General features: G+C 40.4%; 1 protein-coding gene across 12 annotated transcripts in view; it reads right to left on the bottom strand.

The window, feature by feature from the left end:
- Window positions 1-8,495: 8,495 nt before the first annotated feature.
- LOC121590656 (regulating synaptic membrane exocytosis protein 2) overlaps window positions 8,496-16,106 on the bottom strand; it is a 52,448-nt gene continuing 44,837 nt past the window's right edge. For 11 of the 12 annotated variants that reach the window (XM_041910503.1, XM_041910509.1, XM_041910508.1 and 8 more), the window contains 2 exons: window positions 14,774-16,074; window positions 8,496-14,338 (listed from right to left, as the gene is read on the bottom strand). In XM_041910503.1, the coding sequence (XP_041766437.1) occupies window positions 15,868-16,074 (207 nt within the window). In that variant the 3' untranslated portion in view covers window positions 8,496-14,338; window positions 14,774-15,867. The remainder of the gene's footprint in view (window positions 14,339-14,773; window positions 16,075-16,106) is intronic. The other variant, XM_041910510.1, reaches the window with a different exon arrangement.

The raw sequence follows: 16,106 nt of genomic DNA, 5'->3' as shown, positions 1-16,106 counted from the left end.
GGGGTCTGATCCTTACGGTGCACGGTGTGTGCTATGCTTTCTTTGCCACTCGGGAGGAAAACACACACACACATACACATACAAACATACACACTTTCCATCGAAAGCACACGCTGCATAAGCAGTGAAGCATGAAGAATCGTTCAACAGCCTATCGACGGAAGGAAGGGTAATGACGGTAAGGTACGACCGTGAAGCATCAGCCGTATCGAAAGCCATGTATCCTCTGTTTTCTTCGTGTGTACTTTTTGTTGCAAAAATTACAGTATGAGATTTGGTACATTAGTTCTCTGCTAGAGGAAAATGCAGCAAACATTGAATCATTTGGTACAGATCCGTTCCCAGAACCATTCTTCTTGGTGTAGACATGCGTTACAGTAAATAGAAAAAACGTGTTGTTTTTTCCTAAAACTTCACAGAACAGAACGAAACGTTGAACTCCATCTCGTAGAACCATCAGTTTTTTTACATGGAATATCCCAGCTCCAGAGCAAATAGGAACGGTCTTACAACCCCACCGACATCGCAAAATGTAGTGCGATAGTGCGTTCTGGCAAGAGCAACACACTCTTGCGCTTACATTGCCTTCTCTTCCACGCCCTGGAATAACACAATAGACTCTCTGTTACCCGCAGGGCTATCATCGGTTGAACAAAATGGGAACAACGTTACCGTGGAACGGTTTTCCGGAAAAAAGGCACTAGACTACTAGACTGCAACCCGGTCGGATCGGGGCATAGTTAAAAAGGTCAAGCGAACAGTTCTCGTGGCGATGCATGGCAAAGTTATCTCTCCCTCCCCTTTGGAGGGATTAAGCGCCAATTGCTTGTACTTTCGCTGCTAATCGAACAATCAAGCGGTCGGGCAATCGATCATTGGCGTTTGTCGAACGAATTTAGTTCGAGCATTGACGTTTGTTGCTAAGGAGGTAGAAAATTAAAACCTGAACAGTATTTCCTTGTAGTTAAATTGACGTAAAATTTTCCGTTTGAAACTTTTGAAAACTGAACAGTACTTTGCATTTCAAATTTTATGAATTATTTCAAAACATGTTGAATGCAATTTCTCTATCTGCCACAACAATCCAATCGATCACTCCTAGTCGCCTATTTGTCGTAATACGTTGCATTCCCGACCGAACGACCCACCCGACGGTCGCTCTCGTACCGTGTGCCAGACTCATCGAGGGGCTTGCTCGCTGACGAGTGCAGCCAAGTCAACGTAGGTCAATTAATTACCACCACTTCCTCCGAGCCGATACTACGGGCAGCACCCCGTACGATCCCTGCCCTGAGTTTAATTGAAGATATTATCAACGGGCCCCGTCGACGGTAAAACCAGCCCGCGATACGACCCCACAGTCTAATGCTTCCCTCTATGCGTGGCCCAGACGGAAGCTAACTAGCAGAGAATGAATTAAACTTCATAGCAAAAAACAAGAGGGAAAAGGGAAAAAAAACAAAACTCAAAGCAACCCAGAACGTCCCAAGGGGTCAAGTAACACACGCGCAGACATCAGAGCAACATCGTTTCACCCATTATCGACCGCTGCTAGGAAAGCGGAAAGCGATTCTTTCCATTACGCTCGAACCTCGCTGATGTGCTGAGCAGCCTCAGCGGTCTATTTCCTAGAACAATCTCACTGGCAACAAGGTATTTCTTCCATTGGGATCCCTTCGCCACCGAAAGGAAGATGAAAGTGAATCAGTAATTTAACTGCCAACTGGAACACGGTGCCTCCCGGTGGAGCTGTGAAGAGGAAATGATACCGACGTGGCTCACGGCTCTGTCTGCTGGCACATCCTGCTTTACGCATCCTCCTGTGCTACTGCCGTCGCTTAAGTCTTTCCCAGTTGGCTGGCTTACGCCTTCGGTGGCGGACAGAAATTAGTGAAACTGCACCCTCTGGATAAGGTCACAGCAAGCCGGAAGAAGTAGCGATTGCAGAGTGTGGGTTTTTTTTGCCACCACCTTTCTCGCAGTCTAATACGGCATAGGCTTGCAGGTATTTTACAAACATGTGTTTTTGATCTTTCGAGCACCGTTCCGTTCCAATTCTGATAAGAGGCAGGTCTCCAGAATTCTAGAGAATTGTGAGGTTTTTTGAGGGGAAATAACATATTTAAGAGTACTTCTTTAGCGCTGGAAAATATTTCTGTTCTGCATTGCTTATCACACAAGCAAAACGAAGACTTTAAGTGACTGCAAGTACACTAAGTTACGAAAATTAAATTCAACTCACCAAACAACGCGCCCTATCAACACCGTTGCGTGCCATAATGATGGTTTAACTTGCAACAGCTCACTCAAACCCCTACCGGCAATTGTGTCGAATGGGGAGAAATAGTGATATCAACAGCATTAGCCACAGTTCCATACTGAAACAGTAGGTAAATGGTGTAGATAAGCATATTGAAAAGTTTTGCACCCGCTTGCTGCATAGGAAGAAAAAAAAATCGTACTGTTATTTGCAAGCAAAGAAAACTAGCCACAAAAGGGGGCTTCGAAAAAAGTGAGCTCGGGAAAGACCGCTGAAGGCCACACGAAACGGAAGGAAGATGTACAACAGAAACGGAAAGCCAACCCGCGCCCGTTTGACTTCCCGTACCGTACCCCTAACTACCAATAGAACGCTCAACCGACCAGAACGAAGAACGGCAAAGGAGAGTAAAATAAGGGCTAAGGGAGGTAAGGGAAGGCAATCGAAAAACAAAAAGTAAAACTCATGCTCATCGTCTGCTGGTGGCCGCGGTTCGGAAGCGCGGTGAGGTCCCGTGTACGGAAATGCTGTGCTGGTACGCAGGTGGTGCTGTGGAGGAAAAGGTGCGCGCACATGGCAACCCCCGATGCTCCATTGCGAGGGAGAATCGGCTGAACGAGAAACGAATAGCCTGAGTAGTGGAGCGCAGCAATCGGTAGCGCAAAGCGTAGAGCGTGAGAGAATGAACGTTTTACGGCTGCTCACTTTGGAGAGAGCCGAGTTCATCCGAAGACGAGAGAGTAAGAAAACGTGACCGAATGAACATTGCTGTTGCTATGGCAACGGGAGAATCAACAAAAAACGATTAAGCTGTGTTTAGACTAAGCAAATGTTGATCAAGAGACAATGGTGTATCATTGTGTATAAGCAGTCAAAGTAATTGGAATAATAATTGTAAAAGAAAGGTATCCTAAAACTGTTGATCTCAAAGTGGTTGATTTTTACTTTTATTTTATATCAGTTGCAACACTTTTTTTCATACTAATTTGTACTTCAAACGCATATTATTACATTTCTTTTTTTTTATTGATTAAATGTTGAATATCTTTACCACAGCGAAAAACTTACCATGAACATTAAGCACTGGTACAGTGTGTGGCTTTGCTTTACGCGTAACGATTAAACGTTCCCAAATAGTGCATTGTTTGCGATACAGTTCTACCCTTTGCTGTCGGTACGATGATTATTATGTTGGTGGGAAAATTCCGACCGATAATTAGATGGAAACGGCATCAATTTAGCTGTGGCACGCCAAAGTTCTAGCTAGCGATAGCTCGTCAGTACTAATGCTGTGGTGCGGAAGGAATACCGGTCCGTGTGAAAATCGAGGGGAGAATAACGGCGTTTTCTATTTATTTGTTACATATTACCTCTGATGCTTCATTCTGCACCAAATACGCATACGATGCTTAACATAAGTTGACGCTTTTGAATAGAAGGTATATCAATATATATAAAAAAGTAATATTGGTTTCTCTTACGGATTTTGCAGTCTTCAGTTGAACTAAATTGCTTGGTGTTAGGGACTGTTTATGTTTTCCATTTCCTGTAAAGTGCTTTCTGGATTTCGATAAATTCGCCCTTCCTCGCCGTCAGCGGCAGTAACAGTAACCTAGTCTGCAAATGTTATATTTCAATTCAATCTTATATCCTCGTTACAATTTTCCTAGCTCAACCCTCGTGCATGTACGCAACCAACGCAAGGTAGGAACTGCTCACTGTTATCTGCTCATTAATAATAAATCCCTTCGTCCTAAGCCGCCGCCCCGGATAGGAAGGCGACGGACGAATTCTGTAGGAAATTTTTGCTCAAACGGCATACGGAAATACGGCCAGGATAGAAACGAACCATTCTCGTGCGCTCTCGTATGAATCATTCATGAGTGAAAGAGGGGCATACGGGACCAAGAAGCGACTTGCCTGGCCTCGGTTTGTTGCAAATTGGAATTAAACCCATCCAGCGAGTCTGTACAGTGCCAGTGTCTCAAATTGCAAAACCATTGAAAATAAACTGCAGTATTCAATAATAATTGTGCTTGTGCCTGCCGACAATGTGGGACGACAGTATGACTCTAACGGTACTGGAAGAGATTCTAATGGTCTGGTTCAAACAAGCACGCAGGAAACCATTATCCTTGGGAAGAAAATGTTTCAAATTGTTTAACTTTCTAGGAAATGCTTCGGGAATCGTTCGTGTTATGCCTCTCACCATTTTTCATATTTTCCTTCAGTCAGAAAGTGTAGGTTAGGGCATAAGTTTAACTTACAGCACCCTTAGCAACAATTTCCGTTTCCAGCCATCCATTTTGGAGGCGTTTCGAATATCGATATCGAAAACTACCGTCCACCTTCACCGTCTACCGCACCGTCCTTCGACTCCATTCTGTCCCGACTTAACGACACGCTAACAACCTGGACCCAGTCTAGTTACTATGGTGACAAACGCTGCAAGTTTACCATAAACATTAGAAAATGCCCCACACTGCTACCACCTGCGAAGTATGAGCGGGAGGTTCAATTGTTTTCGCTATAACAGCGGCAAAAGCAGTGGGAAGGTACCATTAGAACGACACAAGCGCATACACAAAATACACGCGCGCACACACACACACAGGCACGGGGTGGTGGTTCACTAGTTCCATCTGCCCAACAGTGACAGCTTGTCGGAAGGTTGGAAGGATACTGATGGAAGGAGCTGACTGGATGGCTTGGAAAGAAAAACCGCAACCTTTCCGAAGGGAATGGCCTACACGTGTGGCTAGTGAACCGTAGTTGTTTTTCTCAGGCAAAACCCCACGCAGTACATTGGACATGTATTGAGCAATCGATTATTTAACTCTACTAATAGCGAAGTAAATGACTAGCAATTTCAATGATAGAAATACATTGTTGGAATGTTTACAATGTTCTACTTTAATTCTATTCTAAATTCTATTCTATAGGAAAATGGGAAAGTTTATGTATATAGCATTTCCTACAAAATGATGATGGTGTTAATCGATAAAAATCTGTGTATCTATTACCGAGCAGCAAAACACATGTTGGAAGCCATCGTGACGTTCTTTATTGGTCTCTTGGAATTTGGAAGGGTCTCGAAAAAATGATAATCATCCATCAAGATGGCCAACATTAACAGCAATAATGTAGAGCTTATTTGTAATGTAACGCGGTATTCCACAATAGTTTTCCAATCTCACCGCCCCAGTTCACTAAGAACTTGTGGATGAGATTGTGGGTCAAGAGTTCAATGTTTTATTTTCCCATAAAACATTCACCCACATGATATTTGCTTATGAATACAGAAGACACCAAACCGCAATATACCATACACTGTGCATCCGTTTTTTAATTGATATTATTAATAATTTTTTTGTGCAATTGACACACACGCTCTCGCGTCACCTTTCATTACTGACGTGTCAACGCGCGAATCGTGCACTGACTCATCAGCCATGCAGCTGATCCGTTTCAGGTTGAAACTGAAATCTGTACGGAGTGGTGTGAAATGCTAATGAGTGTAAATACTGGCTATTGCCTATAATCTAGCTAGAACTGTTGTTACACTACTTACCAAAGTAGATATTCACCAAATCGTCTCCAACCCACTAGCTGCTCGTAGACGTCTACTCGAAGTTAACTTCGATTTATCCAAGGAAAAACGTCGCAATTTTGATACGAGATCCAAGCGGAATGCTTGCAGCGAATGACTTTTGCGGCACACACATACACACCACAATACACACTTGCACAGCAGGCGAGAGCTTGCCGTTTCTACCGTTGCATGTCCTTCCGGCGTACGCTACGTTACGTCACACACAGCTATTCACACAAACAAACACAATGCTGCACACCCCCGACACAGGTGACCCGTTTCTACCCTCCCTGGCCAAATCGGTTCTTAGAAGTCCGCCAATCGTTTGGTTCGGTGTTCGTTGGTTGTATTCGTTCAATGAATGTTGCACAAGATGCAAACTGTTTGTGTCTTCGAAATTCTTAATATTAGTCTTAACCTTACGATGTTATACTTTTCCCTGCTCCGTTATTTGTTTCACTGTTCAAGGCTCTCTAGACACCGCTAGTTTGATATGTATTGGTGTTGGCTTTGCCCTTCTTCCTCAAAATCTGCTACCCTTTCTTAGCATGAAACACTTAGGAGCAAATAGATAGTATTTGTTTTAGCTTACAGTAGGTTGTACAAGAATTTACCACACAACATTGATTTCTTCGATGTTGCTCTGATGATATGTATCGGTTGCCGCCTTACGTTCTAGAATAACACTAGGTTTGGTTTACATTGATGTCTACCTTATCTTAAATTCTACGGTTGATATGTGAGTGATATTTGTGATATATTGCCTGCACACAGACGACTACATTGAAGATTTGCGTTTTTGTCTTAGCGCTCTAGTTGCATTCCGTTGCAACTACTCTCGCTCGCTCTCTCTCTCTCTCTCTCTCTCTCTCTCTCTCTCTCTCTATCTCTCTCTCTCTCTCTCTCTCTTTCTCACACACACACACTTGCTAATGGTCCAGGGAGGTACGGTGGCATCCGCAGTTGGAGCCTTCACTGCACTGGAATGTATGCACAATCAGTGTGAATCCTGATGCCCAATTTTTGTCACTGTTTTCTATCTTCTATTGAGCTAATTTCTAAATAACTGCACAAACACACACGCACACGCCGTGCGTACGCCGGAAATGCTCACAATATTAGCTCGCCCTTCTGCTGAAAAAACAAAACGGACACACGTTTGGAACTTCGAATCCGTTTATGAAACTGGATGTGCTGTGCTGCCGCGATAGCTGTTGGAAACGTTGTCGTTTTCCGCCTGCTTGGCTAGATGCTGGGTTGGATATGCTGTGATGGTGAAATTGTTGGTAGTTTCCGTAGCAAAAACTGTAGCCCCCGTTGTTATTTCAGCCGTTTTGCGTGCCGTGATGCAAAATTGTGAAGTATTGACTGATAAAATGGTAGCAATTAGTTGCGCGCCGGCGCGCCACGCATAACCAGCCACTGTCAACGGTGGCTCACTGACAGTTTCGACATTTCGCCACCCCGTTTGGGGATGCGTACGTTCTGCTTAGTTTTGAAAAGAAGGCTGCATACGTTCCATTGGCTGTATCGTCAGCGGTCGATAGTCCTTTGAAAAGCAATGATATACTATTTTGCCATTGTTTAGCACACATTTGACAATGGTGGTATTTTGATAGCTTATTTCTCTAATTCTGGGAATCTGATTGACTTGAAACTTGGAAACCACAGCCATGTATCGCTGAATTTCTCGTAGAATTTGTTGAGAAAGATAAAGATTTTTTTAAATCAATTTTTACAATACCCCTATTCCAAGCAACCGGACTACCTGGGTAGCCAGCGGCTTTGAAGGCTTATAACTTTTAAATACGTATATTCGATGTATGTATTCGAAGAAGAAGAAGAATATAGTTTCTATAGGTCTTTATTAAATTAAAACCTCCTTTATCTGTTTATTTATTCGTAGAAAAATTCTGAAAAACTTATGCAAGACGTGTAATGTGCAGTTCTCAAAACTATTACATCAATTTTGCTGTGAAACTTTTGTAAAGTTATATAAAACTGTTTTTTATCTTTTGTATTTTTTTAAACCCTCTGCTTAGAAAGGCTATAATATAAATACGGTAGTGAGTTGAACCAATCTATGCACAGTTATGGAAACTGCATTAACTTATTCAATTTCAATTTCGCAATATTGCATCGAAATTGGATTACGCATTCAAAAGTTATAAGCCTTCAAAGTCGCTGGATCTCCGGGTAGCCCAATTGCCTGGAATATGATTTTGTTTTTTTCGTTGCAGGTGACAGGGTTAAACCCGTAGACGAAAAAAAGCTCAATTTCTCAAAGAGATCAAATAAAAACACACCAGTCTTGATTTCGTTTTCATTCTCACAGTTTTATTGTCGTTTCTCGACATTTTCTTAGCCGAGAGGGGATACAGTTTTTTTCCTTGTCTTTAATATATATATATATATACTTTTTTGTTGCGGTATATTTATATATGGTTTTAATAATAATAGAAATTTTTGTATTTTACAATATTCTCTTGAATTATGTTCATGTTTGCGATCGTACCCTTCGCTCGTTTAATCGCGTACGCCACGCTCCTGCCACACAAGAGCAGCGTCTAGTCTCTTCGTCGTCCGTTCTCCATGTGATGTTATCTTTTTTGTGTTCATACTTTCAGCGTATGTTTTGTTTTCCATCTTCACCATTTTGTGTTCATGCTTCTGTGTTTACGAGTGTTCAATGTATACGCGTTGATAGTGTGCATGTTACTGTAAACGGTTGACACTGTAAGTATAATGCGGTTTAACAATACAATTGTACATTGTATTATCCTGTTTCTTATCCCTCTTTCTCTCTATTTCTCTCTATTTCTCTTTCTATCTCTCTTTCGCTCCTGCTCCTTCTCATTCTCTCTATCGGGTTGCTACTATTTCCGTTCCTTTGCTGCTTGCATCGCATTATAACCGCATTTGCTGGGACATTTTTTGCACTATCTTGACGGTGTGGCTAGTGTGACTGATTTTGGATTGTTCTCTCTAGTGGAATGAGTTTTGTGTGATGCCGCTTCTTATGTGTAGGGTAGAGTACACGTGTGTTAATTGTTTGTCTTATGTTTTCATCCAGCAAAATTTGAATGTATGATGGTAAATTACCATTCGCGTACTCCAGTGCATTTCATTCTGTTTTGGCTCGTTTTGTTTAGATTCTTGATGTTGTTTCATGTTTAATGTATAATTTTATCGATTTTCCAATTAACTTCTAGTGTTTGTAATTGTGTATAAGTGTGTGTATGTGTAAATGTGTGTGGGTGTAAAAAAAACATGAAGTAAAGATGTACCCTCTGGCCATGTGAAGTGTATGACTTTTTTCAGCATTTACTTACAGCATTGTTTCAGCAAAGTTTGTTTGGTTTTTTATGTTTATGTGATGTGTCGTGAGAATGTGTTTTACTAAAGTTAATATAAAATAATTTTAAAATTTACTTTTTACTTGCATTTTTAACCCTTTTCACCCAGTCTAACTTCATTGGTTCTTAGCTACGAGTACTAGTTGTTTCATGTGATTTCCTTTGCCCTAGCTTTGTACAAACGCCACCCACTCCCCTGTTTTCTGTCGACGATGAGAAAAACAGGGAGGGCAACGTTGTGGTTGGTTTTCTGTGTTCCACTTGGTTGGTTGGATTGTTGATTCAATTATTGATGTATTTTGTTAATATTCTTTTATATCAATTGTTTGTAAATTAATTTACTTTACTCATGTCGCTCAACAATCTTTTTGTTTGTTTATTTGTTTTTTTATCTACTAACATTTCTATTCCCGTATTTCCCAACATACAATTTCAGCGTACACATTTTCTCACATTCCAAAGAACTCTTTTGTCACACCGACGCGGGTAGCCATGCTTGTTTGCTTTACGTTGCTTTCCCTCTCCCTTTTTATTTATATTTTATTTTTGTTTTTGATGTTGTTCGTGCTCTCTGGTCTATCTTCAAACTTCTATCGAAATGCAAATAATCGATATAGTGGTAACATTTCCACATCCCTGGATCGTTTCGTGTACGTGTGATCTACACCGTCTGATCGTTTACAGGAAGGCGTAGTGTCTAATGCGTAATCTTTTCCGATGCAGTACGATTGGTTCGCAATTAGCGTCTTTTCAAAAGGCTACACATACTCGCACACATGGTAAAACAGCACGCTCCAAGCAACTTATTCGACACTAACATAAATGTTTCATAACGTGTAACGTTTCATAAGATACTGCTATAGTGTGCAGAAGAAGCGACGACTGCTCATTCGTACCAAAACCATTCCTGTCTGTCTATCACGTTCGTATATTATATTTAGCATCACCTCGTAACGCCATCCTGGATAATAAGCGAGCAAGCTCTCAAGCGGAACAAAATTTTAAATAATTAATCTGGTCAATGCATAACACAAGTGCTGTGTTCTAAACCATGCATTTGTTTTTCTTTTTTTTTGTTGCATAGTCAATAGGCCTCAATTGCTGTTTTCGAATTATGTTTTTTTTTCGTTTTTCTTCGTTATTTTTCACTTATTTATTTCTCCTTTTCATTTGCATTTGGTATTAGTAATATACTGCAAAGCACTTAAAGCAATAATTATAACCTTATACTTTCCAGATGATACTGTTCTGTTCCATTATTTCACCAATTCTCTCATGACAATTTTCGACACTGTCAATTGTGTTCCAGATCATGGACTAAACACAGTGATTGTGTAAACATGTTGACGTTCAAATCCTTACCTTACTAAGCGTATTACGGTTCCAGGAAACACAAAAAAGGCATACCAACAATGCGACGTAAAGTAAATCTTGTCAAACAAAAAATTAACCCATCTTCAATATACTTATTTCGCGCGTTCGACTCATCACGCGATGCATAATCTTCGGTTCGCAAATAAACTAAACATGAACATACCGCTGAAGTACGAATGGGAGGAAAAATTGGTTGGTCCTGGTTATGCTTCATCACTCGAAGAGTGTTCCAAGGCAGCGCAAACACACACACATACACACACAAGCGGTCGTGGCAAAAGGTTGTGTTTAAGTTTCCGTTATTTGGCGTAAATTAATCCATTTTCCACTGGACGGATCAGACAATGTGGGGGTAACAATCCAACAAACTGCATCGACTTTCTTTGCAACCTGCCAATTTTAGTCATAAGCTGCCGCACAAAACAATAGTGCAGTTATTCAACCATTTAAACGACTCACTTCTGCTAAATATACAAACATTGAAAAAAATAGAGTTTGGTTGCTTACTTTCGTTGTTTCAGCTCGAACGTGAGTTAGATAACAAATCAAGAATACAAAGCTTCCGAAAGGTATTCGTAAACCAAACATTAGTGGCGTGAAGCTTGATCATCTAATAGAACGGAGAGGAAATGGTTCCAAGTTTCCAAGCGTTGGGTAAAACAATCAACCAAAAACATACGATTGCTTTACCGCAGGTTGACAACAAACGACTGTCCTTACGATCTGTCCCCTGCGTCGAGAGTCTTTTCAAACCATTTGTTGTCTCTGAGATTGGCTACATGATAATGAATCGCTTCGCCTATAGTTCCCTGTAGAAACCTGATCTTATTTACACCTGCTGCTTGCTGCCCTTGTTGCTCAACCGATCTTTCTTGCGTCTGTTTGCTTAACATTTCCTTCATTCAGTTGATCTTATTTAATAGTTTTGTTTGTTTGTTTTTATGTTATTTTATTTATTTTTTGTATTTTTTCCTGTTTAAAGACAGCTGATGCTCGTTGCATGTTGTTGTTCCTAATAATTTAATATTTTGAGGCTTTGTTTAAAGGGGAAGAAATGAGCTGAGAGAAGAGAAAGAGAGAGAGAGAGAGATAATAAGATATAAAGAAAAACCGTACTCAATGGTTGCTTCAATGTGCATGTGCAATGCTATGCTGATAAGTATATTTTTCAGGAGTTGAAGCAGCTTCTATCTTTCTGCACCTTCCTCTTCGACTTTAGCTCTCTGTTTTTCCTTTATATATTTACATATGAACTTCGCTCGGTGGTGCAAATCATCCTCAATGTGCAGGAGTTTAAAGAAAACCAACTACGAACAAATCATAAGCCAAAAAGTTAAATTGTTTTTTATTGGTTCAACCTAACATAGTTCAACCATAGTGTTGGTTCAACGTAACAAAGTGCAACAGTTCTTTTCAAAAAGCTCACAAATGTTGGTGTTTGACGAGAAGAATACGGATGTATGACATTTGGAATGCAAACAATATATGCTATAAAAACTAAATTAAAATCCTTCCACGGACACAGATGAACCATTCCATTAGGTCCCAGAAGGTGTAGTCGTGTAGACGCTTAAAATACTAAGCTGGCTTCTGGAATAATTTCTTGCACATCGAGCTTGATCAACATCACCATTGCGATTGCAACCGTTAGCGCGCCAAGATTCAAGCAACTAACCAGAGCAAAAGCGTAACACACACGCATACGTAATGCTCTCGATTCTTTATTCATCCCACTTCCCTTGGCGATGATTTGCACCATAAAATGTGATCATTTATCATTTACAATTGCACGCCTCTTCCCTTACTCTCTCAATCTCTATCTCTTACTTTACTGTTTTGCATCTCTTGCATAAACAACGTTACACTTTTAGCGTAATTTGTTAATCAGGACTCGAACGATATCCTTTTATTTCATGCTCCTAACTAATCCTATCGTTTCTGATACTCAGCGAAACAAGTGCTGCATCCTATAATGTTGATTTGTTGGTACCTATTTATTTGGGTTCTGTTATGTGTGTACGTGTGTGTATGTGTGTGTCTGGTTGTGTCGGTGTTGTATTCCTCTCTTCCTCATTTGTTCCGTTTGTATTAATATTTGCTAAGAATTTTCTTACTGATAAAGATATGATTTTTGGCTCGTTTCGCATTCCCTTCTTTCCGGCAAATGTACTTATTATGCTTACACTGTTACCCAATTTTTAGCTTCCTGCTCGCTTACATACTTGCCGTGGTAATAGCTACTCCTCAGGTTGCACTCGGTTCAAAGAGGTTTTCCTCGCGGCGCTCTAGCTTCTATGCATCGTATTAGCAATCCTCCCGTAGCATGAAGCAATGGGGCGACTCAAAGCTTTTTTACTCTGTACTCTGCTGGAGTACATGTCCGATTCAGTTGATACTGCTTATTGTGTAAATGCGCGTTTGTTTAATAGCTGATTTTGAAAGCATGAGTTTATTCAAACAGCGTCTATTCGAGAGCTAAGGCAAACAATATGTTGATTTTAGTTGTTATTTGTTTTCATGTCTTTAGCTTTGTTCATTTATGATAAGTTAAGTATGACAATGTGGCTCTGTGTGTATGTAAGGGTGTATATTTTGGTTTTACTGATTTGGGTGTTTGCTTGTCTTTGATCAACTGCGTGACTTTTTTTAACTCCTACAGTACGATAACAGCATCATACAGTACCGTTTCAGGACAATCGGTTCACTACTCTTCTTACGCTTTATCCTGCCAAAGGCAAAAGCTTGCTTTTGTACTTCCTTCGTTCATTGTGAATGTTTCCGTCCCGAGACGGCTCAGATTGCCCTACGATACCAGGTAACGTCTTGCGGATCTAACGAGCATTGGCCAAAGTTCAAACATTTGTCCAAATTTTTGCTTGCTGTTGAGCAGACTAAAGAACGTGACAAATCCACTAGCATCATCTGCGATCGCTAGCTCACAAGTTCCACGAGTTGGGTGAGTTTTTCACACCTTTCGTTTCATTGCTATCAGTTGCCTTCTCGTTTGCCTGTTGTTTCGATGCATCAGTTTACTGAAGCATATACGTGTCTAATTTGTTTTATAACTTTATTCTCGCATTTACTCGTTAGCTGCTTCTTGCCATATTATGTTTGTGTCTGTTTTGGTTTGGTTTCAAATAGTACAATTTAATAAATTCACAGATTTGAGTTTCTTTTTTTTCTTCTCCTATTGCCTCTAGGTTTTCTTTCTCCTCAAACTTTCACATGGTGGAATGATCTTCGTGTGTCCTACTTTCCCCGTCTATAAGATGTTATCAAACATGCTTGGACTTCGTAGGCCCCGTCATTCTTGCGCTCTATGGTGTTCGTTTATTCGTACCCCGTTTTCTATTCTCCGGAGTAGACTTTAAAGTATGTACGTTAACGAATGAATTAAAACAAGTAATATCAATCACGATCGCGCACAAACGGGTATGTTTTGTCTCATTTTGCTGTCTTTCTCTGCAGACCACATTCAGCAGTAGAAGTTCCTGGAACGAAACTGTATCCCAACCGTAGCCGTGCGTTGGTGAATAGCTCCAAAGTGTCCCTTTGCGTATGTAAGGCCGTAAATGGTTTTGATAGCGCATACGTGAATGGATTGATTTGTTATCCATTTTTTCGTGTGTAGCATTTACTTTCTATATGCGATAAGACCAGTGTTGTTCACCTGTCGATGTACGTTGCGGCGGTGATGAAATACGTGCTCATACCATTCCATAGTTATAGTTCAGGTTTAGAAACGAGTTTGTCTTACTGCAAAATACAGATAAAATTGGAATTGATGGAAAAAGACAAAAAGAAATAATGAAACAGTTGCTTGACCACACTTTATTGTGCCGATTTTGGTGATAATATTATCGAGCTGTAACTATAGCTACGAATTTTGCTGAAGAAGGCAACCCTATATCTTAAATGCGCTAGCAAAAGTAAGGAAATATGACACAAATGCGCACGGCCTGAAGAAGATAATGTATGACAAATGAAACGAAAAACTAGCATGCAATACTAATGCTCCAAGGAAATCTACCGGTTTTGGTTTGATGAGTGCAGAATCCATTGAAAGTTTTGTGTGACGAAGCAAAAGAAAATCAATCCTGAAACTCAAAGACCAAGCGAACATTTGAAGCGGTACAGTTAGATAGTACAGCATGCAAAAGATTGCTTAAAGAAATATGATATCAGACGTACCTAGAAAGGAGATACCGAATGTGGGAAAACAAGGTGAGTGTGGTTCTGTATTGTTAGCACTGTTAGTGGCTACGTGAACTTTTTGCGGCTAAGGTTTGACTACGCACATTCGCGATAGTGAGGGATGCACAATGTGCCCAAGCTAACCAGCTACGGCGTGCTGGCTTTCAATGTACGCCTTGTTTGATGTCCTGGTGGAGCATGGGTTAGGATAAGAATTTTGAGGGGAGTTTTATGGTGGAGCCTTTTATAGGCTTTTATTTTAAGGATAGAACTTCAAATGCCATAATACTGCGACTAGGTGCTGGGTAACTGATCAACTTATTCTTCATCACCATCGGAGTAATTTTCAGAATTATTTGTTAATGTGATTGGCTTTAATTAACAATCACTTCCTTTCGTGATTACTTACTTACTTGATGTTACTATATTCTATTATTAAATATAATTAAAACAAACCACGGTAGCCAAGTACATTTGCTGTGATTCGAGTTTATCATGTAGTTAATCATGCTCTCAGTGACGTTTAGTGCAATAAATGGATCTTTGAATAATTTCGACTCTTTTGAAAGTCAAAGCCCAATGATAAATTCCTTGAACTTGTTATTTCTTGTAAACAGATCAACAGCCTTAAGAGTTTATACTTAACCAAGACTCAAATCTATACACTATAACGAATGATCTATAACAAAAACATATTTTACATAGGCTGACCGTTCAACTTCAAAATCAATTAGAACAGGAAACAAAAATCTAAACATTTAAAGATAAAACACAATATATTCTTCTTACTAAAAGTAGTAGGATTCAGAGTAAGAACAGCCAGTCAGCCAGCACTGGAGTGTATCAGCAGAATGCACAATACATTTTATTTGCCTTACACACGCAGAAGCAGCAAAATAGGTATGTGTGCGGTAGTGTTAAACAATATCTATTCATCTAGATTGGTCTATAGCAACATAGAATAGTGAGAGGATAGTAGGATAGAAGGACAGCAAGGACGACAGAACGAGTGTCAGAGTGGTGATAATGATGGAGTTTGTGGCGAGCTGGGATAGGAAGAACTTCGTTTGGTGATGGTTCAGTTAGTGGCTTTACAGCTTGAGTGAATCGAGTGAGGCGATCGAGGATCTTCTAGACAGGCCCAAGCTAGGTGGCCCACTGACCAGTGACGTTGTTCCGAACAGTTTGTACCAGCCGATGACGATGTGTGAGAGGTTGAGGTTGTCCAGCATGATCTGCGCTACACCCATGAATACTTTTTTGCCTTCCATACGACCATAATCGCCCCATACCGTGACCTGATGCGGAAAATGGTTAGAAAAGGATCATT

This window comes from Anopheles merus, chromosome 2R, assembly GCF_017562075.2.
Source record: "Anopheles merus strain MAF chromosome 2R, AmerM5.1, whole genome shotgun sequence".
NCBI lineage: Eukaryota > Metazoa > Arthropoda > Insecta > Diptera > Culicidae > Anopheles > Anopheles merus.
The sequence above is the reverse complement of the archived record's forward strand: the minus strand, read 5'-3'. Positions and strand labels throughout refer to the sequence as shown.